The following is a 24,573-nucleotide window of genomic DNA, read 5'->3' as shown; positions in this document are numbered from 1 at the left end:
GTAATCCCAGGGACATTACAAGTTTTTGTTAGCTTATGTACATATTCCATGTACAAGCTTTTGAAATCTTTGTATAGTTTCATATATTTTAATGTGTTATTTATGTATAATGCTCGAACGGAAAATTATACGTATGGAAATATATTAGTAGCATAGAATTCATATATGAAAAGCTAATTGAGACAAAAAAAAATTAAATATATTAGTAGCATAGAATTCATATATGAAAAGCTAATTGAGACAAAAAAAATTAAATTAAAAAGAAACCATAAAGAAAAAGAAAAAAATACTTTTAATACCGGTTGGCAACATCAATTGGGACTAAATGTGTCAGACCTAGGGCAAGGTCTGGGGCCCCATTTAGTCCCCGCTGGTATTACTAATCGGGACTAAAAGTCGTCTTTCAGTCTCGGTTCCCTGACCCGAGATTAGGAGGACCATTAGTCCTGGATTCGCAGTCCCGGTTGAAAAACCGAGACCGAAGGGGTTTTCCAACCGGCAGTGTAACCCTATCTGCACCAGTGAGCTATCCCACGGCCACAAAAATTGTAGGTGAAAACATGTACGTACAATAACTAGCAACCAAACAAAAGTAATTAATCTAACAACTTTGTCATCATACATCTGGTAGTGAGTGTTAGGGAAGAGGAGTAGGCAGATCGCAAATGCACCTGGACAGTCGTAGTCGGATTGTACGTACGTGCGTGTAAACTAAAGGCGCAACAAACTGTTGGAGTCAGTACAAAACTGAAGTGGCCTTTCTGACTACTGTCAGCACAAGCAACAAGTCGAAACTGTTGATCATCCACGTCGATCTCTACTGCTGGTCGATCGAGTTTGTTAGCTAGATACAAATATATTATCTGGCATATATGTGTAAAAAAAGCAGGTCACGCCTACGAGTTTAACTTGTCAGATTCCCAACCAACACAGCTCCTATAACAGCAAAGCAAGCACCAGCACACAAAGACAAGGCCAGAATTTGTTCAGAGGTGCAACACTTTTTTCTTGAATATTTTAATTTCATTTCATTTTTGTTTGTTTCATTTCTTTTCATTTTTTTTTATTTTTCTGGAACACCAGCAGCACATTCTTTTTTCTATAAAAAAAGACCCCGGACGGCCTCTGCTAGCACTGTACACACACGGCAACAGCACTCACTGTGTCGTTACTGAAGAGAGTGAGTGAGTGAGTGAGCAGAAGCAATGGCGGCGGCACTCCCCGGCCAGCTGTCGGTCCCCTCCTCCTTGTGCCTGCTTCTCCTCCTGTGCTGCACCGGCGCCGGCGCAGCAGCCAGCAGCTCATCATGGAGGGCGTCCCGGGGAGGAGCCGCCAGGGAGTGCGGCTTCGACGGCAAGCTGGAGGCCCTGGAGCCGCGGCACAAGGTGCAGTCCGAGGCTGGCTCCATCGAGTACTTCAGCCGGTTCACCGAAGCCGACCGAGAGCTCACCTGCGCCGGCGTCTTCGCCGTCCGTGTCGTCGTCGACGCCTTGGGCCTCCTTCTTCCTCGCTACTCCAACCTCCATTCTCTTGTCTACATCCTCCAAGGTAACATATATGCGTGTAGTGTTATATGTACCTCATCTAGATTCTAGAGATTGTGCTATATATGCAATTACAAGAACAACTCAACAATAGTTTCATTTCATCTTATCAATCATTAATTCACTATATGTGTAGGGAGAGGGATTATTGGGTTCTCGTTTCCGGGATGCCAAGAAGAGACCCAGCAGCAGTATGGATACGGATATGGATATGAACATCATCATCATCAGCGCCCTGACGAGCATCACAAGATCCACCGATTCGAACAGGGAGATGTGGTGGCCATGCCAGCCGGTGCGCAGCACTGGCTGTACAACGACGGCGATGCGCCGCTTGTGGCGATCTACGTCTTCGACACAAACAACAACATCAACCAGCTTGAGCCTTCCATGAGGGTACTAGTACTAGCTCCATCCTTCGTTACAATATAAGTCACCAATTTGTTCTTGCATCTTACATATATATATTTGTACAATTTGCAGAAGTTCTTGCTGGCTGGGGGATTCAGCAAGGGGCAGCCCCACTTCGCCGAGAACATCTTTAAAGGAATCGACGCCCGGTTCCTGAGCGAAGCCCTGGGTGTCAGCATGAATGTCACTAAGAAGCTTCAGAGCCGACATGACCAGCGAGGCGAAATAGTCCGTGTGGAGCTGGAGCATGGCCTTCACCTGCTGAACCCACCGTCGCCGTCGTTTCCATCACATGACCAGCATCTTCAGTACCAGCATCGCCAAACATGTCAACGTTTTGACGGCGATGGCAGTAACAACATCTGCACCATGGAGGTGAGGCACAGCGTCGAACGCCTGGACCAGGCTGACGTCTACAGCCCTGGTGCTGGAAGGATCACACGCCTGACCAGCCACAAGTTCCCAATTCTCAACCTGATTCAGATGAGCGCGGTGCGAGTAGACCTATATCAGGTAAACACAATCGATGACGTACAATGTGAATTACGAATTTGCGATAAATAATGTGCGGATAGATAGATGTTTTCTTTCATTGCTAACTGGAATTGTTTGTGTTTGCAGGATGCCATTTTGTCGCCGTACTGGAACTTCAACGCCCACAGCGCCATGTACACCATCAGAGGTTGTGCCAGGGTTCAGGTCGCCAGCGACAACGGGACGACGGTGTTCGACGGCGTGCTTCGTCCGGGGCAGCTGCTCATCATACCCCAAGGTTACCTTGTTGCCACCAAGGCACGAGGAGAAGGGTTCCAGTACATCTCCTTCGAGACGAACCCTAACTCCATGGTCAGCCACATTGCCGGGAAAAATTCCGTCTTCAGCGATTTGCCGGTGGCCGTCATCGCCAGCTCCTATGGCGTCTCCATGGAGGAAGCTGCAGAGCTGAAGAACAGTAGAAAACATGAGCTCGCTGTGTTTACTCCTCCTGGTGGCAGCTATGATCAAGTTCATGTTGGCAGCGCCCAACAGTAGGCACCTGAGAGTGATCTGCTTGAATAAGTTCTCGTGCACTGTAATAAACAAAGCTTGTTCATGGTTAAACTGCATGTCTGCATGGATGAATCTTTCAACTACATAGCTCGTCAAATAAAACAACTAAACTGTTTCAAATCAGAACTTGTGTCATGGAAACCGATTCCAACTTATCTACATAGATGTGGCGATTAGTCCCTCTGTCACATGGGGAACCAAATATTCAAGAGCAGATAACAGAGTACAATATATTGATGCACACCATCCGAACGAACTACTACCTACGGTTAAAGCTTGAAATTACCCACTGCTGCATTGATTTATAGTTTGCAGAAACTAAAAAGTAGCAGACCACCACATCTATCTACATGCCCAACTCCAATCTAAACGTCAATCTTCATCCAGCATTTCCTCATCATCAGCGTTGTTGCCATATCTCCAGCCATCTTCAATGTTGCCCCCATCTTCTTCGGTCGCTTCACTGTCATCTTCATACTTTGTTTTACCTGGCCACTGGTTCCTGAAACCACTGAGCACTGATGTCAAAAGGCATCGGTCTCGAAATCTTGCCATTGTAGACTTTGGATGAGTGGACCTTGTGCACAGGGTTCATCTTGCTTCTTTTGGGGTTTGCTGCAATTTCACATAAACCAGCATAGTTATACTGATAGGTCGGTTCAGTCACAACATGCTGACTAGCAGAAGCACCGAGCTTACCATTTTCCTCTTGATCGTGTTCAGGAGCTGAGTTTTTAGATGGTCCATTTGTAACTTTGAATGTATGCTTTGTTGCAGCCTTCATAGGGGCAGGCCGCAGGCATATCGACAATCAGCAAAGCTTGTAGTTGTTGCTGGAGTTGAAGGCTTCAGGGCCCTTTGTGGTTTCTCTGCTGATGGTGTATGTTGCACTGCAACAGGTGTTCCAGACTTCCAGTCTACATCAAGACCACCAATGGACACAATCAATTAGCATGGGAAGAGTATGCAAAGGTCATATTAAAAATTTTAAAATTTACAAAAACATGCTATGCAACTTTTAAAGAATGATTATTCGAACTTTTAAAGAATGGTTGTTTAGTTGAGTAAGTTATATTAAATCAATATGACATGAATCTGAGTAGTTAGGGGTGCTGCAATTTATTGCAACCTGAGATTTTTCTTTTACTTGTGCAACTGTAATACACAATCAGTTAAACTTGCAGAAAAGCCACAAAATCTTTCGAAAGACCACGGATATATGCAAACTTTGCATAGACACATGGAAAGAGTAAACAAAATTCATATTAGCAAACATGAATTTACAAAGTAACACCATGGAACTTAAAAGATTATTTTGTCAGTTTTAACTATATTGTCAATTGATATGAGATTAAAATGACAAACTAGATGTACTGCAACTCATTGCAACCAGAGTTTTCCTCTGTGTATAACTGGCTGCTATATGCAGTTAGCCAGTTAATCAGTTACGCTTGCTAAATAGTCCAAAAAATATCTCGAAAGAACCTGGATGTCAGGGACAAAGCTGTTTCTATAGTCCTATGTTCACCCACAGATAACATAATAACTAGAGTTTGAGATACCCTTCACCTGATATAAAAAAATAGAGTTAAATGCACAAGCGGCCCTCGAACTTATAAGCGCGTCACATAGGCCCCTGAATTTTGAAAATGCATTTCTGGATCCCTAAACTTGTTAAGTGGTGCACTGCAAGCCCTTGCCAGCCATGTGGACATTTTTCGCTGATGTGGCATGCTAGCGTGGCATGTATTTTGCCTTTAACCCCCTCACATTTACTTTTCTCATAAAAATAGACCTTTCCTTCTCTCTAATCTTCCATGGCCACCATGTGCATCAGCTCCCGGCGGTGAGCGGTGGCAGGAGAGCAGGCCGAGGCCTCGGCACACCCGGGAGAGCCCGCGGCTTGCCTCGCGGTGGCGGCGGTAGACTTGGGCGGGTCAGAGGAGGGGAAGAGGGAGCTCGACGCTCACCTCCGCTCAGCAGTCAACGGCGAGCAGGGAGACGGCAGTGATTGGCGCAGATGAGGCGCGGTCGAGCATGCTCAGGCGTGGAGCGACCGCCTAGGCAGGAGCATGGGCACGCGCACAGGTACCTGCAGCAGCACCCCCTCCCCGCCGTCCACGCACACCCTCCGCCTTTGACCTCCTCAAATCTCGGATCCCTGGCCGTGTTGCCGCCATCTGCACCTGGGGCCTAGCTGGCCCAGCCGTGCAGACACTAGGGGCCCCGAGCTCTCCGTGCATACAGGTGGCGTGGCACGGGTGCAAACGTGGCTAGTGAGGGCGTGGCCGCGGGCTCTCCTGGGTGCGCTGAGGCCTGGACCTGCTCTCCTGCCACTGCAAGCCGCCGGGAGCCGATGCACATGATGGCCATGGCAGATGAGAGAGGACGAAAGGTCTATTTTTTATGAGAAAAGTAAATGTGAGGGGGTTAAAGGCAAAATACATGCCATGCTAGCATGCCACATCAGCGAAAAATATCCACATGGCTGGCAAGGGCCTGCGGTGCACCACTTAACAAGTTTAGGGGGTCCAGAAATGCATTTTCAAAGTTCAGGGGCCTATGTGACACATGCTTACAAGTTCAAGGGCCGCTCGTGCATTTAACTCTAAAAAATAAATGCATAGGAAGGACTCGTTTATCGATGTGACCTCATCCTTAGGTATCTTTATAATTTCATAAGTAACATAGAATGAAATAAATGCATATGAAGACATCTATACGGAGGCTCATAGGCTGATAACATAGAATTATAGCATAAGCACAACACACAATAGAAGGACAAAAATCGAGCAGCAGCACTTAGCAATACTGCAATATAGCCTATTAGTCTGGCATGCTAGCACTAGTGGAAAAATAGTTGGTTAAAAGAATCTTTTACTGATTATTTTTACTTACTTAGGATGTAACTTAGTTAGGTATTAAAAAAAAGGGTAAACACTGCAACAATCAACCACAAGGCCCAGTGCACCTTGAATGATGACTACATAAGTTTAAGCATAATAGCAGTACCTTTTCATATGACTTGGCATGGGCTCTTAGTTTGGAGCCACACGTAAATCTTTTACCACATGCTGCGAAAGGCATATGTTATAATTCTCCGATGCATGTGTTTACAGGTGCAAACATAAGTCAAAATCCAATGAGAGGGCCTGAAATTCAAAGCATTTGTTTGTTAGAAGATGTAAATGCACTATAGCCAGCCAAAGCACGAACAACGGAAAGGCATCCATTCACAATAAACGAAAGGAACTGGTTAGATTGTTTGGGTCAGGCCACCATCCTGGTGGCCCCCAAATGGCCAAATGGTTTTCAACAAGCCTGGGGCTAGTTACAGGCTCTACTTTTAAGAGAGAGAAAAAAATAATTTGAATCTCAACTCAGGCTGAACCACTTCTAGCAAGGAAAAAAAGGAAGAAAACAAAACAAACCAACCATGCCATTTAAGTAATTATGGATAACATGAGTTAGCATACATATATATATGGTAGATGACATGAGTTTTGAGCTTCAGTAGCCGAGTACAGGATCAGTAGATGTTTGCCCCATACTAGAGTTTAACACTTGATATTGGTCAAGTGAAATGGTGGTTGTATGACATAATCGGATTGTATATTTGTTTTTCCCATAGCAACACAAGGACCTTCAGCTAGTCTATTACACATTATTTGCTTGACAAATGTGGCCCCTTAACAAGAAAAAAAAATGAAATGCATAGTAAGAAAAGAATGAAAATGTTATTTTGTCTGCATAATCAGTTAAAGCATGCTGGTTTAACTTAAAACAAAAAAGGTACCCTAGTTCACTTATTGCACAGCCCTTACATTTGACAAGTTAAAAGTAGAGTTCAGAACAAGTAAACTGCAACCCCAGAACTTCAAAATTAAACAGACTTATTACCTTGAGGGCTACTCACATGCTTCAATTGGAATGGACACACACTACCAGGAAACTGAATTACCTTGAGGGCTGTAGACAGCCAAGTAAATAGCTCAAGGCAGGAAACCATAAAGGAAATAGCTCATGGTGGGAAACCATCAGCAAAGTCCACCAAAAATACAGGGCAAGGGAAATACATTTCCTTGGCTGTTTGGCTGCCAAGGAAAATAGGGCCACATCTAATGTGTCATACGGAAAAGGAAATGTCTTAATGCCAAGTAAATAGCTTTTGTTTGGAGACTCGTACCCCGCAGGCCAAGGAAATGTTCCAACCAACCTAGGTAGCTTTAAAAAAACGCCAAGGTAATGGCTATTTTCTTAATCCTAGAGCTGACTGGTAGTCAAGTACTCAAGTGTATGAGTCGAGTATGTAGAATCCAAACATGCTGAAACACAGCTATGACTATGAGGCAGCATATCTACTGCAGTTTAGACCTGACTATTTCCACTAGCTATTGACTAGGAATACTTTTCAGATTGGTGCTAAATGAAAGACCAAATAGAAAAGTTCACACATAGCAGCAAACAAAAGAGGACTAAAATATGGCCAATTGGATGTGTTTTGGACCAAAAACTGAACGATGCCGAGCATCGATTTGACTAACCTGCTTATTTTCCTAGATTCACTAAGAAAAATCTCATGTTCCTAAATATTGCATTTAACATTTGGAAACACATAAAACAAGCACGTGTGTCATAAACAAGATTGCTGGTGTCAGTTTGCGACTCTAAAACAATATGAGCATAAACAAAAGGAATACTAGGAATCACTCACATAATGAGAGAAATAACAAATCACATAAACCTTAACATATTTTCTGTCCTCATAACTCAGATAGATATGTAAGAACAAGCACTAAAACCTACTGGTGAGTAACAAGTAATTTCCTAAAGACCAAGCATTTTTTTTTCTTTGATCTAATATACAAGCATCTATCAGAAAGTCAAGAACTTTCAGATTGACATGAACTCCTGAAAACTCCATGGGACTGGGAGACAGTGCTAGCTTAAAGCAGAGCAGCATCTTGGAGTCAATAAATAAAACCATAATATAGACAAAATCCACCTAGTAGATAGAATACACACATGTGTCCACATAGACACATCATATACCACGCCCACATCAATCGATTATGTTAAATAAAAGGACTGCTAACAAGATCCACGAAATTTGTACAAAACCAACGCAGAACAGAACAGTAGGATGAACGAGGAACAAAAACCAAGCCACCTCTAACACCACCAGACTATTTCAGGTACCTACAGAAGTGGATTTTGGTCCCATACCTTATTACCTTCCCGGAGTCACCTTCGTCCCGCTCCTATTCTCCATCCCATTCCCGGAGCCCCAGCCGCCGTCCTCGATCTACTCCCCGAGAATCGGAAGCCAACCTTGCCGCACGAGAATACCGTTCGTTGACCGACAGAGGAGGGAGGGAGAGAGCGGCGGCGGCGGGCGGAGAGGAAGCGCTTCCTGACCTGGTTGGTGAGTCGTGGTTTCCTGGGCCGGAGAGCCTGCAAAGTGGGCTTTTCTTGCAGACCAAAAGGGTGGCCGCCATTTGCAAACATGAACCATTTTGCTGCTACTGCTACCTAGTAGCAGTTCATTTTTTTGGGGAGAAACTTTATTATTATTCGTAAGTGACTGTTTATATTTATTACTATTACAATGTGCTTGCCTCATAAAAAAAAACCTCCCTCCCCCTACGAGGCATCACGCGGGGTATTTGAATCCAGACCTAAAGTAAAGTTTAGGTGTGTCACACCTTGCAGTCACATGATATAAAACAAATTATATAAGTCATCGGTAATCCGTGAGACGAATTTATTAAGCTTAATTAATTCGATATTAGCATATGTTTACTGTAGCCCCACGTTATCAAATTATGGACTAATTAGGCTTAAAAAATCCATCTCGCAAATTCGTTTTAATCTATGCATTTAGTTTCATAATTAGTCCATATTTAATACTTCATGTACGTGTCAAACATCTGATATGGTAGGGACAGTTTAAGAGGGGGATCAAACTCAAACCTGGCTATAATCTGTTCGCCTCAACTTCCCCTCGACGTCTCCGGCCTGCGCCGCCCATCCCCACTGCCTGCCTCTTCGCGTCTAGCGTGACTCCACCGGCCCCTTCCAGTCCTCTCTGCCTTCTCCAATCTTGGCCTGCACAACCGCGCCGCCCAGGCCACAACCGACCCAAGCCGTCTGCGCGGTGATCCACACTCCGCGCTGCCCAGAAATTCCGGATGTCCATGGATGATGTCGTCGCCGGCGAAGAAACACTGTCACTTGCTGCACACCGTAATCGAGCTAGGCTAGGTGAGCGCCGCCGCCACCTGCTCCGGCACCAGCGAACGCCTCGCTCGTCGACTTACTGCGAGATAGTGAGAAAGATTGCTTTCTATCCTTCAAGTGACGAGACACTTCACCATATATAAATTCAATTCAATCATCAAATGAATACAAACCATAAGAGCAAGGATAGTAACCCAGCCGGCAGCCGGCTAAATATAATGCCAGGTGTGTTAACACCTTCACTAGTATAATGGCTTGGCTTTATCGGTGTGCCTAGGTGCATGTGCATGACATGCAAAGAGCAGGCGCACAGCGAATGAGATTCTTCGGTACAAAGCAAAACACCAGTTTTCCGGTTACCATCGGCTGAGAGCAGGCGTTTTTATCTCGTGGGACGTGCTCAGCCGGGCGGTAAGCGAAGCGTCGGCTCACGTCTCTCTCTTTCATTCTCTCTCATCCAGCAAGGATTTTTCTGACGTGGACTCGTATACAGCCCGCTTATATGGCTTTATTATACTTGTTCTAAGTTCTTTCATTCCATTATTTCGTTTACATTCATACTTAACACAAGCATCGGCACAGTGCACGGCCGACTCTAGCGAAGGGTAATAGATTCCAACTTGCTAGTGTGACAACGTAATTTTGTTTTTCAATTGACGGGATTGTGCAAAAAAAACAAAACAAAAATAGAAATGCAAGTAGTGTGGACCGGCCGCCATGTCCACGTGGACAAGCCGGGCTCGATCATCGAACAAATCAAATACGGCGCAGCCGTCGACATGCAAAGCTCGTCGGCAAATGAGCTGCTGAACTCCAAACAGACACAAGAATAAAAATGATCCTACATATTTACATTCCTGTTGTTCTCAAAGGGGAAACAAAAATAAAGGACCACCGCAATGTGCATACTCTCTAGAAATTGCTTACGCCAGCAAATTAAACGAGCACATCAAAACTAAAGCTTTGGATAGTTGGATGGATCGACAAACTTGCAAGTGGTGAGATTTCAACGAAATCACGAGCATTAACATAACCGCCAACGCCGGGTCCATATCTTTTTCTTGTATCAACATATGATGAGGATCCAAGGATGATGAATGCTCAAGGGTTCTCTCCATGTCGATGCATGACCTCTCTGCAGGTTTCAATCAAGAATGAAAAGCCTAGTAAGAGCACCGTCCACACACCACAAATGCAGTCTGCAAGAGCTGCGGCGGTTCAGATGTCAATGCCCCCAATGTGTTCGCAAAAAAGAAAAAGCACCCAGGCATGGATGACGATTGACGACTCGCATTCGGGTGGGTCACCACTGAAATTATATATGCAGCGACAGATTGCGCTAATACCTTAACGTGTTCTCGATCTCATCGTTCCCGGGGTCAAGTTTCAGCGCTTCCACGAACGCGTCAGCCGCATCTTTGTACTTCTGCAAATCAAGATTATATATAGCCAACATGCACGGTGGTGACATCATTACAGATGGAGATCAGATTATGTTGATTGCAAGGCTTACTGCTATTATATATCGTGACAGCCACGTATATATACCTATCTATTTTATTTTACTCCCTCCGTCCACGAATGAATGCGACTCTCGCTTTTCGAAAAGTCAAGCAGTTTGTACTTTGGCCAAGGTTATATAAACAAGTATGAACATTGACGATACAAAATTTGGATCATTAGATTAGTTATTGTAGCACCCGATGTTAAGAACAAAATCAGATACACACCATATGTGAGTCTAGAAAGTCAAATCTCACATATAGTTACAAATAAGGGTAATATCCAAAGATAATGCTCAATATATAAGGTACTTAGTATAAAGAATATAACATTAGACAGCAAACAGCGGAAAGACAACTTCGATCTTCGGGTGAAGACTCCAATTCCACAGGGACAACTAACTGGTTGATCACAAGCCTAATTCCTCCAAACTCTAGCAATCTGGTACCCATCTGGAATTTTTCTAAAGTATTGAAAAGTAAAGCAAGCGTAAGTATATGCCGTACTCAACAAATATAACATAGGGTTTATGAGGCTCAAAAGACTAACACTAGTTTACTGCGGTTAGCTTTTAGTGAGTCATGATTTTAGCAATTGAGTAGCATCAAATTTATCATAAGCCCACATAAACACATAATCAGGTAAACATGAATAATGAATAGCATAAACAGTAATCATTAGTGAGCATCTTCATCATCAGTATCATCCGTGTTCATCATCTATTCCGTAAGGGTTTCAAGGTCGGTCGTGACCGTGAGCACGGCTAATATATCAGTTTTACACTCTCCAGAGGTTGTACACTTTCACTGTGAGTCGTGATTTACCCTTTCGCCCGAGGTAGCTAAGCCTCTTAACCTACAACTTAGGAAGGTCGGCAGGGTTCACTATGAAACCTTTCAAAGGTTCGTCTAACAAGTTAGGGCCGTTAAGGAGTCCCCATCAACCAGTAAGATCCCTCCCCCAAGGTGTGACTAAGGAAACCAAAGTTCACTCCCTTGGCAGGCCGAGATCAAACCAATCGGAGCCCCTCTTGCGCCATAAAGGTAACCACTAACAAGCTAGAAAAGATCCTCATACTTAACTAAAGCCAGAGCCATATAACCCTCACAGTTGTACTGTAAGTCCTGGATAATCACTTATAGATAAATCCTTGGAGAGAGGAATCTAGAGCACCATAAAAACTGCTCAATGCTCTAGCCCTCTTGTTCCATGTTGCTAAAAACATCTTTTAGTGTTTATTGCATAATCCATTAATCAAGTTACAAGATCATGGCTTTAGTTTGACTACTAACATCATACTACCCAATGTATAAATCCATAGGAATCAAGGTACAAGGTAACAAAGTACTAGAAAATTATTAGTGGTAGTCAAGGTAGACACATGCAACATGAATTAAATGATTAAAGGTATATAGGACAACAAGAATGATTCCATGCTATACTTGCCTTAAACTCATATCCTTCTTCTACTGAATTGTAACCTCCAAAAGACTTCTTCTGGATCACCAACTTCTTCTATATCACCAACGCAAAGCTCACTGACTGGACATGATCATAAAGCATCACACAAGCATCCATGCAATCATGCACGAAGCAAACAATAGAGCTAGATTAGAACAGTACATCAAACATAATAAACAACAAGTAAAAAGGTTTTAAAGATGTTCTACACGTTACTATAAACACACAGACGCGAAAAGCACTCTAATCGGAGCTATAGCGAAGAAGTTATGAATTCTGCGTTAAAACTCATACAGACATAGTGAGACTAGTGCTAGCCACTCACTCTTATCGTCTCCAGTTCATGGTGATGCCTAGGCAAGGCATAGATGCAATTCTGGGAATGAACTTGTTGAGAAACTATGGGGTAGTCTTGAACCTTAGGCAAAGAATTGTTGAGTTGAAGCTTCCTTCTTCTGAGGATAGAATGTCTCTCCTTAAGTCTTCAGTCCCCACTTTGCCAGTTGTTGCTCATGCTAAAGCTTCTCCGGACCTTTCTTCTATTTCTGTGGTCTGTGAGTTTTTGGATGTCTTCCTCAAGGACCTACCTGGGTTACCACTGAATTAGGATGTGGAGTTTGCCATTGAGTTAGAACCTTGTACTGCTCCTATTTTGTGGTGTCCTTACCGCATGGCTCCAAAGGAATTGGCTGAGATGAAGAAATATTTAGAGGAATTATTGGAGAAGGGATTCATCCATCAAAGTTCTTCACCATAGGGTTGTCCATCTATTTTTGTGAAGAAGAAGGACGGCACTCATCGGATGTGTGTGGATTATCGCCCTCTCAATGCGGTAACCATTAAGAACAAGTATCCTTTACCTCGTATTGATACTTTATTCGATCAGTTGGCTGGTGCCAAGGTGTTTTCAAAGATTGATCTTCGTTCTGGGTATCACCAAATTAAGATCCAGACACAAGATATACTAAAGACAGCTTTCTCTACTAGGTATGGGCTCTATGAATACCTAGTCATGTCTTTTGGTCTCACCAATGTTCCTGCATTCTTCATGTATCTTATAAATTCAGTCTTCATGCCGGAGTTAGACAAGTTTGTAGTGGTGTTCATTGATGACATATTGATATATTCTAAGAATAATGAAGAGCATGCACAACATCTTCGCATAGTCTTGACTCGATTGCGGGAACATAAGTTGTATGCCAAATTCTGCAAGTGCAAGTTTTGGTTGGATCGAGTACAGTTCTTGGGACATGTCCTGACACCTGAAGGCATCTCTGTGGATCCTGGCAAGGTGCAGGATGTGTTAAATTGGAAATCTCCAAAGTCAGTGCATCAGATTCGTCAGTTCCTTAGTCTTGTTGGTTATTATCGGCGCTTCATCCCTAAGTTTTCTAAAGTAGCTCAACCAATAACCAAGTTACTCCAGAAGGATGTCAAGTTTGTATGGAGTCCGGCTTGTGAAGAAGCTTTCCAAGCCCTAAAGAAGTTTCTTACCTCTGCTTCTGTTCTTGCCCAACCAGATATTGATAGGCCGTTTGATGTGTATTGTGATGCCTCTAGGACTGGACTGGGATGTGTGCTTATGCAAGATGGACGTGTGATCGCTTATGCTTCATGTCAGCTGAAAAAGCATGAGTTGAATTATTCCACCCATGATTTAGAGCTGGCTGTAGTTGTGCACGCTCTAAAAATTTGGAGACATTACCTGTTAGGAAATAAAGTGCATATCTACACGGATCACAAGAGTCTCAAATATATTTTTACTCAATCCGAGTTGAACATGAGACAATGGAGCTGGCTTGAGTTAATCAAAGATTATAACTTAGAAGTTCATTATCACCCTGAAAAAGCTAATGTGGTAGTTGACGCCTTAAGTCAGAAGTCGCATCAAGTTGAAGAAGAATCTTTGTCTATCAACCATTCTGAGGTGTTAGCCCATATTGCTCTAGTCTTGGATCTACTTGAGCAAATTATTATAGAGCAAAGGCAAGATGCTTCGGAAATTCTGCATATCAAGAAGCTAATCGCCGAAGGGCATGGTCCTCATTTTAGTATTGATGATCAAGGTGTGGTGAAGTTCAAAAATCGATTGGTGGTTCCCTCAAGTGATGAGCTTAGGAGAAAAATTTTGGATGAAGCTCACAACTCCAAATTATCCGTTCATCCGAGAAGTAACAAGATGTATCATGATTGGCGTCACTTATATTGGTGGTCAAATATGAAACAAGATATTACCAAATACATCTCAGAATGTGACATTTGTGAAAGGGTTAAGGCGGACCATATGCGTACTCCTGGATTTCTACAGCCCTTGCCTATCCCTCCGAGTACAAACTCCAAGAGCAAACTCTCCTGGTCGTGTTGAATTCAACCGCTTGGAGTGCCTTCGCCTAGGACTCATGGCAGCACTGCCTTTTATCCTGCTGGTAGAGCCTCCTCTATGGCTTCTTCTATCCAGACACTGAAATTGGATATACAAACTTAAGCAGCAAGCATGTACAAATTGTATTGTTATCCAAACAGTAAAGCGTTGTAATGCTACCTACACCCCCCTCCAAACTAAATATAAGATAGAACAAGCACCTCAATTGCTAGGGGTACTGGCTCATCTTCTAAATCTGAATCTGTTTCATCTATAACATCAAATCCCTCAACTACATCTCCTGGTTTAGGGATATATTCTAAATCTTTACCATGTCTACCCTTTGTGCTTGACTTTTTTGCCTTTGGAGACATAGGTTTTAGGCCGACACATATTCCAAGCTCTTCCATCTTTCTAGATTACAAAGGCATTTACTCATATTAACTAAAGCTTCTACAGAATGTCAACACAACAGAGCAAGAGTATGCAAATAAGAGCCTAACTAGTAACTACAGCTTATACGGAAGTCATTAATCCAATAAAGCACATGTCAGCAACACTCAACTATAGGAAATATGTCATCCCATCGCTATCTACATAGCCTTGGTTCAGCCTCTACAGTAGAGCACACATCATAAAAGGAATTTGGGTACCTCTTCATCCATGTCCATGTTCAGATCCGGTCTTATCATCGTGGTCGCGGAGCTGGTGCGGCCGGCGTTGACAAAGCGGTAATAGATCTGGCTCCCACTAGGGTTCAGATCTGGTCGGTCTTGGCAGGTGCTGAGGTAGGGGATCTGGATCTAGCTTGTACCATCGTCGAGGCTAGGGTTCGGAAATATATGAGAGAGGGTGTGGCTGGATAGTGGAGAGGGAGTCGAGCTAGCTAGAGAGTGGAGAGGGAGGCCATGGGACTAGGATTTAGAGCTGGAGGAGAGATGGTGTGGCTGGAGAATGGAGATGGAGGTGGAGACGGTGACTCTTTGCGCTTTTATGTGGCCATCACATTACCACAAATGTCCTTATCTGAAATCGATGGCATGGCAAAACTATTTTTCACACGGTGGGCGAAAGAGAGACATCTAATTTTCGGTGTGTGTTGGCAGGACTGCTCGGTGCGGTGCAAAATCAAAATTTTCGGGCATGTTGGCAGGAGTGCTCGGCGTGGTGCTCAGCAGAGACCGGAATTTATTCCATGTTTTAATAGAAAATGATTACGATAAAATATTACTTACCTAATATCCGTCTTTTCATTTTATCTCATGTGCACCTGTTTATATATCCGATGAGTTAGTTGTTGCCTTTTTGGTTTTTCATAATAATATAAATAAACATAAAACTAAAATAGGATGATAATAAATAATTAAAATATGCATGAATTTGACATCTAAAAATTACTACAAAAATAAACCTACTCGTTGTAGCTTGTTGCGCTGCATCTACCGATTATTTTTTTATTTGTGTGACTGCATCTGCAACTGTTTGAACTAAGGCCTATAATTTGGAAGCAAGGGGAAGGCAGGCCCAGCGATGAAAAACCCTCCATAAATAACTAAATGGGTTATTGATATCCCCATGGATTTCCCAACCTTGAAAAAGTCATGGATTCTAAGGGGATTTGAGTTTCCAGAGAAAGAGAAAAAAAACACCCTCCTCCTCGCTAGTGTTCTGGCGATTTGCTGGACGAGTCGCAGTACTCCGGATCGTCCTCCTCGCTGGAGTCATAGTCGGTGCTATACTTTGCCATCGCTCGAGTACGTTCATATTGCTCGTCGCTGTTACTACTCGAATCGCCAGTGTAGTAGTCGAGGGGTTGGCATGTTTTCCTGCTCTGATAACGAGAAAGTCCGCATATCTGTGTATTTAACGCGCCGGACTTTCTCGTAATCAGAACAGGAAAACGCGCCCACCCCGTGACTACTACTCTAACTGCTCGTATTCTAAATCTATTTTATTAGTAATTAGTAATGCTACGGGGACTCACATCATCTAACATTTGTTAGCGTCTACGTTGAGTATAAATATCCTTCCTGGTCTCTTTTACTTTTCACTTGCAAGTTGCTAGCCAAGGAAAGGGGGTAGTGTTACAACTTCGTTAGCAGTTGTTGCCCATAGAACTACAGTGATCGTCCTTATTGAGGTGAGTTTTAGTTTCTTTGTTATTTTATTCTAGTCAGGATCAAGATCTCAAACGAGGCTAAGATATGGCCTAGGAAATATTCTGTTGCTTTGTACTTGTTCTTGCTTATTCAAGGTGTAGTGTTTTTCCATATGTGGTTTTTTCTAATAATTTTTTCTTGTGTCTTTTTGGTCTATATACAGAGAGATGTCATTGTACCACAACACCCTTGTATCGTAGAAGGGGAGCTTGTTGCTTGGGGACGTCATGTTCATCAACAGCCCTGACTGATAGTTGTTGAAGCTACAGTTCGTTATATGCTTGGTAAAGATTGCTTTGTTACAGTTGTCGAAGACAATGATAGTGGCTAGATTTTTTTCCGTGTTAGGAATTTCGAGCAAATGAAAAGACTTAGTAGTGTTACTGTATTTGTGGGAGGAGATTATGTCATCTTCACTCATGTTCATCGACTAAATGCAATTTATCAACCGTCTGACATGAGTCCCCTTGGAAAGATGAGATGTTTTAGACATTAGAGATTAGAGAAATACTACGTAATGTACTTTTGTATATAAAGGAATGAAGTTATTATGTTAGTCCAACTATATTTATCTTCATTTATTTCTTTCATACTTCATATACTTCGGTTGATTCTTATTACATTGAGTTTTTTTATTTGGTCACATCTGACAATTCTGACTCCTCGATTTGGGATGGAGGGAGTACTTGAATTCAGATTTGAGCTGATCACAAACGTCAAAGGACGGATGCATGGCTGTTGAAATGTATGTGCACCCTATAGACAAAACGATCATCTAAAATTTTCACTAGCCGGACACTAATGGAGCAATAAGGTTTATCATAGAAGGTTTGGTGGTTTGAAATCATGACTATCCGGATAGTATTGATGAACAACGTGTAGTGTCCATTTTCGTCTTGTTGGCTCCTAGATTCCGGCGTAGACACGCGTGCGTGGGTGGCGTCAGCAGGCAGTTCTAGCAGGGATGTCGCCTCGCTGCCCATCGCATTGATGTGACAGGGCGAAGCTGAACCGCCCACCCATGCAAACGTGTCAGTGTTCGTGGGTCATGGGGTGGTTCCACGGGTTATTTGCTGCCATCTGTGATCATCTACCTTTCCACCCTAGATCTCCTCCTTCCATCCTAAAGCTTTTGCCCTCCACCTACTGCGCCCTTTGTGCCGCCATGCCTCCAGCGAGGACCATGACCATGCAGTGGATGAAGTCATCCATCAACCGTAAAGGCGTTCAATGAGCTATGACTAAACACGGTGATCCTGGAGGCCGCCAATGTGATCGGGTGGAGAGACCCACCGAGAACCAAAGTGGAGTCTAGGCCGGAGGAGAATGAGGTCGTCTCTTTCACCCATTTCCACTCTTTTGGATTCGGCATGCCGGTGCACCCCTTACTCCGATGGTTGTTGTACTACTATGGGTTCCGTCTCCATGACTTGACCCCAGATGGGATCCTCCACCTCTTTGTCTTCATCATGCAGTGCAAGGGCTTCCTAGGAGCCCCTGCCCACTATGAGTTATGGCGGTCTTTATTCTGGGTGGTTCACTCAGCGCTCGGGGACTTGGGGTGACAAAAGTCATGGCTCTATGTCCCCAATGAGTGACCGCTGCTACCGTCTTATTCTCTTGACCGGCTGCGTGGTGACCTCCCGGAGTCATGGGAGGAACTACCGCCCCTGGAGGCCTACAGGCACCATGTGCCCAACTTGTTGGATGTGATCAAGGACTTGAAGGACCGGGGCCTGACGTGAATGAGGGTGATCCATACCATCATCGGCTGTCGGGTTCTCCCCTTGAAGATGAGGCACCACCCCCAGTGGGAGTTCCGAGGCCCAACGGACCCTACAATCAAGTTGAGGGTCACCATCCGCGAGGATGACCTAGACCAATAGGTGATGAAGGTTATGGGAGAGTACACGATGGATTGTGGCAGGGGGAGTCCCCGGTGGCCTTCAGCACTAGCCATCCTCCTCTGATAGATGGACCTCTTGTCGACATGGTCTCACACCCGCCGCTAGTTCCTCCTGACGAGGTGATTTTTTTTGTGTATCGCTGTTCATATTGTTTCTCTTCATTAAATTAAGGCAAAATAGGCAATGTCGTCCTTCAACTTTTGCTCTTGGGTCAAGTTCGTCCCTGAACTCTTGCGAGGATCAATTTAGTCCTCGAACTCTTGCTCTCCGGTTCAATTTCATCCTCCATCCGAGCTGGACGTCCACGTTGGCGTGGGAACTCAGCAACCAGTCAGCTTAGGGTTCCAACTCCTGTTGAAATGACCAATTTACCCCACACTCGTTTTGGACAGAGCAGCCGCATCGAGCCCCACCACTCCCTCTCCTACCAGGTCGCCGCCCCTCCCAGTAGCGTAGCTCGCCACCCCTCCCTACCAGCGCGCCGCCACCTCCGAGCCAGCTCGGCTCGCCGCCCCTCGGCACCCCCTCCCTAATAGCGAGCGCAGCCCATCCCAGCCAGCTCGGGTCGCCAACCCTCGCCGCCCCCTCCCTGCCAGTAAGCCCGTCGCAGCCAAGCCCGCTCGCCGCCCCTGAGCACCCCCCAGCCATCTCTCCAGTCACCGACCCCATGGAAGCAGCTTGCTCGTAGGATTTGTTTGGACCAGAGGGGATTCAACAGCAGCACGACCACAATTTTGAGGCGAGCAACCAGGGGCTGGTCAGGGAGCCGTGGCCCTCTTGGACGGAGGAGGAGGGAACCAACCAGCAGTACATAAAGGTATGCTAATTCTTTTGCATTTTACTTCGTGGAGCTGAGAAGCATGTTGGCTTTTTTAATCTAATGTTAGAATGCATCTTGTAGGGCTAGGAGAAGATGGGAGATTCAGAGGTACTGGTTGTTAGATTTCATTTCAATGGGGTATTTGTTCTTGATGGATCATCAGTACAATATTGTAATGGAGATGAGGGAGTTTCACATATAGATAAGGATAAACTGTCCATCCCAGAACTTGAAGGCCATCTGATGGATCACAAAACTTTTAAGAGGTCTGTTAGGATGTATTGGTTGCCATTTGGTGCAGCAGTGAATACTGGGATGAGGATGCTGGTAGATGATAAGTCATGCCTTGATATGGTAGATGCAATAGGATCTAATGGCGCAGTGGATATATACACAGAATTAATTGATGTGGACATGGCTAAATTTAGTGAAATGGATTTACAAGATGGAGCAGGAGATGAAGCTGTGTTTGACCTATTTAGAGATGAAAATGTCTTAAATTTCGATGCACATCATGGTGGCCAAATTACAGAGGATGCACAGATTGGTGAACAAAATACTGAAGATGAACAAGAAGATGGTTTAGATAGTGAATGTGAAGCCACAGGGTTCACATCTGATGAGGACGATGAAGCAAAGGAGATGAGAAACAATTATAAAACATATATGTCAAAAAGGAAGAAGAGAGGAGGCATTCCTGAGGACACCCCCACTACAATGGATCTTCCAACAGGGAATGATCCTAACAGTATGGTTTAGGTGAATGAATTTGGAGATGGCATTGCATATTTTGATTCAGATGAAGATGTATCATATGATGATGATAGTGAGACTGATGCCAAGAGAAGGAAGTGCAGGTTTCCAATATTTGATAGCCGTGCCGACACACCTCAGTTTGCCTTGGACATGTGTTTTAGAGGCAAGAAGGAATTAAAAGATGCAATAGAAAGGTATGCACTGAAGATGAAGGTAAATATTAGGTTTCCTAAGAATGACAAGAAGAGGTTAAGGGCTGTTTGCTCATGGAAAGGTTGTCCTTGGCTTGTGCATGCTTCATACAACTCCAAAACTGACTGGTTTCAGATTGTGACATATAATCCCAACCATCATTGTTGCCCAGTCTTGAAAAACAAAAGATTATCTACAAGTAGAATATGTGACAATTATAAGAGTACTATCAAGGCTAACCCAGCATGGAAGGCTAGAGCAATGAAGGAGACAATACAAGAAGATATGGGTGTCGAGATTTCATTGACAATGGCGAAAAGAGCAAAAGCAAAGGTTATTAGGAAGGTCATGGATGCTCGGAGTGGAGAGTACTCTAAGTTATTTGACTATGCCCTTGAGCTGAAGCGCAGTAATCCTGGTAGCAGTGTGCATATTGCCCTTGATCCTGAGGAAGAGGACCATGTGTTTCAAAGAATGTATATTTGCTTGGATGCATGTCGAAGGGGTTTCTTAGATGGATGTAGGAGGGTGATAGGGCTTGATGGTTGCTTTCTAAAGGGTCCTATGAAAGGGGAGCTGCTGTCAGCTATTGGGAGAGATGCAAATAATCAGATTTACCCTATAGCTTGGGCTGTTGTGGAATATGAGAATGTAAATTCATGGAAATGGTTTCTTGGGCACCTTCAAAAAGATTTGAAAATCCCACATGGTGCTGAAGGATGGGTGTTCCTTACAGATAAACAAAAGGGTTTGCTGAAGGCAATTGACCTATTCTTTCCAATGGCTGAGCATCGAATGTGTGCATGACACATTTATGCAAACTGGAGAAAAAAACATAGGCTACAGGAGTACCAAAAGAGATTTTGGAAGATTGCAAAGTCATGTAATGAGATACAGTTTAATCATTACACAAACAAGTTAGCTGCCAAGACACCTAAAGGATGGGCTGATTTGCAAAAAACGGAACCAGTACATTAGTGTCGGGCTTGGTTCAAAATTGGATCCAATTGCGAGTCAGTTGATAACAATGTGAGCGAATCATTCAATAGCTGGATTATAGATGCAAGATTTAAACCTATCCTTGCCATGTTAGAGGAAATACGTATCATGGTGACAAGAAGGATTCAAGAGAACAGGAGCAATAGTGATAGATGGGCAATGACAATATGCCCCAACATTCTCAGGAAGGTAAATAAAATTAGGCATGCAACCCAATACTATCATGTCCTATGGAATGGTGCAAATGGATTTGAAGTGAGGGACAAGAAATGGAGGTTCACGGTTGATCTAGGACAAAAGACATGCTCCTGTAGATATTGGCAAGTCTCGGGTATCCCATGTCGACATGCTTGTGCAGCCCTGTTCACAATCTCAGATGAGCCGAACAATTATGTAAATACATGTTTCTCTATTGACCAATACAAGATAACTTATCAGCATGTCCTCCAACCGGTAGAGCATGAGTCTGCTTGGCCTGTGTCTCCAAATCCTAAACCGTTGCCTCCTAGAGTGAAGAAGATGCCAGGTCGCCCACAAACTAAAAGGAGGATGGATCCTTCAGAACGAATGAACTCAAGCACTAAATCCTCTAGAGTTGGCACTAAAATCAGATGCACACGTTGCAACGGCCTTGGACACAACACTAAGACATGCTCTGTTCAGCTAGTGTTTATGCATTTCACCTTTTTAGCTTTCTATTTTGTTCCTAGAGATAATAACAACGAGATGGCTCTAACTTTTCCCCTTTGTTATGCAGCAGCAGGACTCGACATCGCATAATCCTTCTCACAATAGTAGTGCACCATTGGCCATTGAAATAGCACCATCTAAAGGAAAAGGTCAAGCTGCATCTCTGAGCACAAAGTCAACTAAAAGAAAGGCAATTGAGGGCTACGGATTGTATTATAGTGAAAGAACTGGTTCATCATTTATTCAGGTTAGTAAATGGTTAATGTACACTCAATCTCTATGCATTATTCCAATACATCAATCTAATTTCAATTGCTCTGCAGACTGGTCAAAAGAGAAGAGTAGTGCCCTTTGGGAAGTCGAAGTCTGAAGCTAAAGCCACTGCTGATGGGAATGCCTTTGTTGTCATTGAGACAAGTGCAGGTGGTGCCACCTCGTCTGCAAGAGCAACCATCAATGTTACAAGCGGGCGTGCAACTGTAAAGATTAAATCTAGTTCAACTAGCAGAGGAAGGCCGAATAAATCATGACAGTAGTCTGTATCATCTAAGAAGACTTTGTTGTCATTTGCATTACATTTTGTAATGGCTCTTGTGTCAGCATCTTATACTCAGAACCTAAAATATTTGTGTCAGCATTTGCTACTTTGAACCTGAAACATTGTGTCAATTTCATGCCTGTGTATCTATACATTTTGTCAGTTTTGTGCTGTCGATTTGGCGATTAACTATAGTGGAGGGGAAGGGGAGAGCCGGCTGTGCAGTAAGCTGCTAAATGGAAATGAGCTAGCTAGGAGAGAGAGACGGCTATACATAAACAATGGCAAGGGCAATATGGACTTTGAACATGCATATCAAAATCCTAAGACATCTGGCTGAATCTGGCATGCCAACGTGGATGTCCAGCTCAGATGGAGGACGAAATTGGACCGAAGAGCAAGAGTTCGAGGACCAAATTGATCCTTGCAAGAGTTCAGGGATGAACTTGACCCAAGAGCAAAAGTTGAAGGACGACATTGCCTATTTTGCCTTAAATTAACTAGAGTCTGCAAGCAATGCTCACGCTAGTATTTTATGTTCATGTTGCTTAATTTAACTAGTATTTGGAAATTGCCTACTTTCTCAATAGGTGGATGTGGGCGTGATGGTGTCCCAAAGATCGTTGGCCCTAGAGCCGGGTTCTTCGTTTGAGGTCGCGCTCGGAAAGCGGCCCTGGGAAACATCCCCCAATGGGGGCAGACACTAGCGATGATTCTATCCCATGCTGCTCCGAACAGTCCGGTGAGTCATTTGCCTTCTCAATCAGATCGCTCTCCCCCTTATCCTATGGGCTTGAACTTGGCTTGCATTGTGCAGAGAGACGTCCCGTCACCGTACGCCGTTACCGATCCCGTCTGACCCTAGATAGTCTTCTAGTGATGCATCGTCAGACCACGAAGTCCCGTCTGACCTCGGATAGTCTTCTAGTGATGCATCATCAGACCATGAAGAATACTTTAAGTTAAAGGAGGCTTACCTCAAGGTCATAGACTTGTAATCAGGGGTCAGTTTGGACACCGACAAGCTATGCGATGAGCTGAAGGTCGCGCGCGTCGCACTTGACGTCGCCCAACAAGAAGCCACCTAGGCACGAGACGAGAAGGCGGCCGCTGAGGCGGAGGTCTAGAGCCTACTTGTCGACACTAATGCCGACTGTGATGCCACCTTCCTGGTGTAGACAGCGGATGATCCGATCACTGCACTAGAGGAGCGCCTCCGAGCCCTGCTGACCCACATTTGGGCCTGGCATCCAAAGCCATCCATCAAGAGGCTACCATGGCACTGGTCATTGCCGAGCTTAAGTTTGGCGCAATGGTGAAAGTCTGGGTGGTACAGTAGGCCTTTCCACCGGCACCAGAAGATGAAGATTATGTTGATGATCTGTTCAAGTGCATCGAGCCGGTCGCCAACGCCGTCTTATCAAAGGTGAACGTGGATGAGATCCTGAATGACCGCCTCGACCATTGATCTATGGCACATATTAGTAGTACAAGTCATGACTAGGTTTGGTCTGTGGGATGACCGTATGTGAAGTCTTAATTATTTGCATGTATGTCTGTGTTAACTTTTATTGAACTTCGTATTAGGTCTGTTAAACTCTATTAAGCGTGGTGTAGCTCAAATCCTTTTGTTATTTGGTAACTTGTTTCTAGCCCCTTTTGATTGCTTTTGCCTGTAGATTTCTTTCGGGTTCTCTTTCAGATCTGTAATATACTAACGGTGTTTGCCCTTTCTGATCGAAGGACGTGGGTGTATAGATGTTGAAATTTTCTTTGATAAAATTTGTTGAACTTGAAAGAACCGTGTAGCGAGGAGTTCATCTGAATAAGTCTCGCCTCAATCTAATGCAGAACGGATAAGCCATAGTTGTTGACTTTTACTACAAACCTAAGAAAGTCAGCCCGCTGTGTATTTGATCTCATAGGATAGTATAAAGTGTC

At 44.0% G+C, this 24,573-nt stretch overlaps 1 protein-coding gene and 2 pseudogenes across 1 annotated transcript; 2 read left to right on the top strand and 1 right to left on the bottom strand.

Annotated features, from left to right (window-relative positions):
* The first annotated feature begins 1,157 nt into the window (after nt 1-1,157).
* On the top strand, nt 1,158-3,035 carry LOC136517188 (glutelin type-B 1-like). Its single transcript, XM_066510716.1, has 4 exons — nt 1,158-1,548; nt 1,681-1,940; nt 2,028-2,468; nt 2,577-3,035. Exons 1-4 carry the CDS (start codon nt 1,206-1,208, stop codon nt 2,985-2,987), a joined length of 1,455 nt encoding a protein of 484 aa, XP_066366813.1. The 5' UTR covers nt 1,158-1,205; the 3' UTR covers nt 2,988-3,035.
* A 342-nt stretch (nt 3,036-3,377) lies between these two features.
* On the bottom strand, nt 3,378-19,306 carry LOC136515137 (zinc finger transcription factor YY1-like; annotated as a pseudogene).
* Nucleotides 19,307-19,550: 244 nt separating this feature from the next.
* LOC136515136 (uncharacterized) lies at nt 19,551-24,100 on the top strand (annotated as a pseudogene).
* Nucleotides 24,101-24,573: the final 473 nt, after the last annotated feature.

Source organism: Miscanthus floridulus, chromosome 17, assembly GCF_019320115.1.
Source record: "Miscanthus floridulus cultivar M001 chromosome 17, ASM1932011v1, whole genome shotgun sequence".
NCBI lineage: Eukaryota > Viridiplantae > Streptophyta > Magnoliopsida > Poales > Poaceae > Miscanthus > Miscanthus floridulus.
This window is presented reverse-complemented; position numbering and strand designations above follow the sequence as displayed.

Excerpts from the sequence above, each read along its gene's own strand:
- LOC136517188 (XM_066510716.1), top strand. The coding sequence starts at position 1,206 with ATGGCGGCGGCACTCCCCGGCCAGCTGTCGGTCCCCTCCTCCTTGTGC. Across the intron at positions 1,549-1,680 it reads TCTTGTCTACATCCTCCAAG|GGAGAGGGATTATTGGGTTC; the intron begins GTAACATATATG and ends CTATATGTGTAG. Across the intron at positions 1,941-2,027 it reads AGCTTGAGCCTTCCATGAGG|AAGTTCTTGCTGGCTGGGGG; the intron begins GTACTAGTACTA and ends TACAATTTGCAG.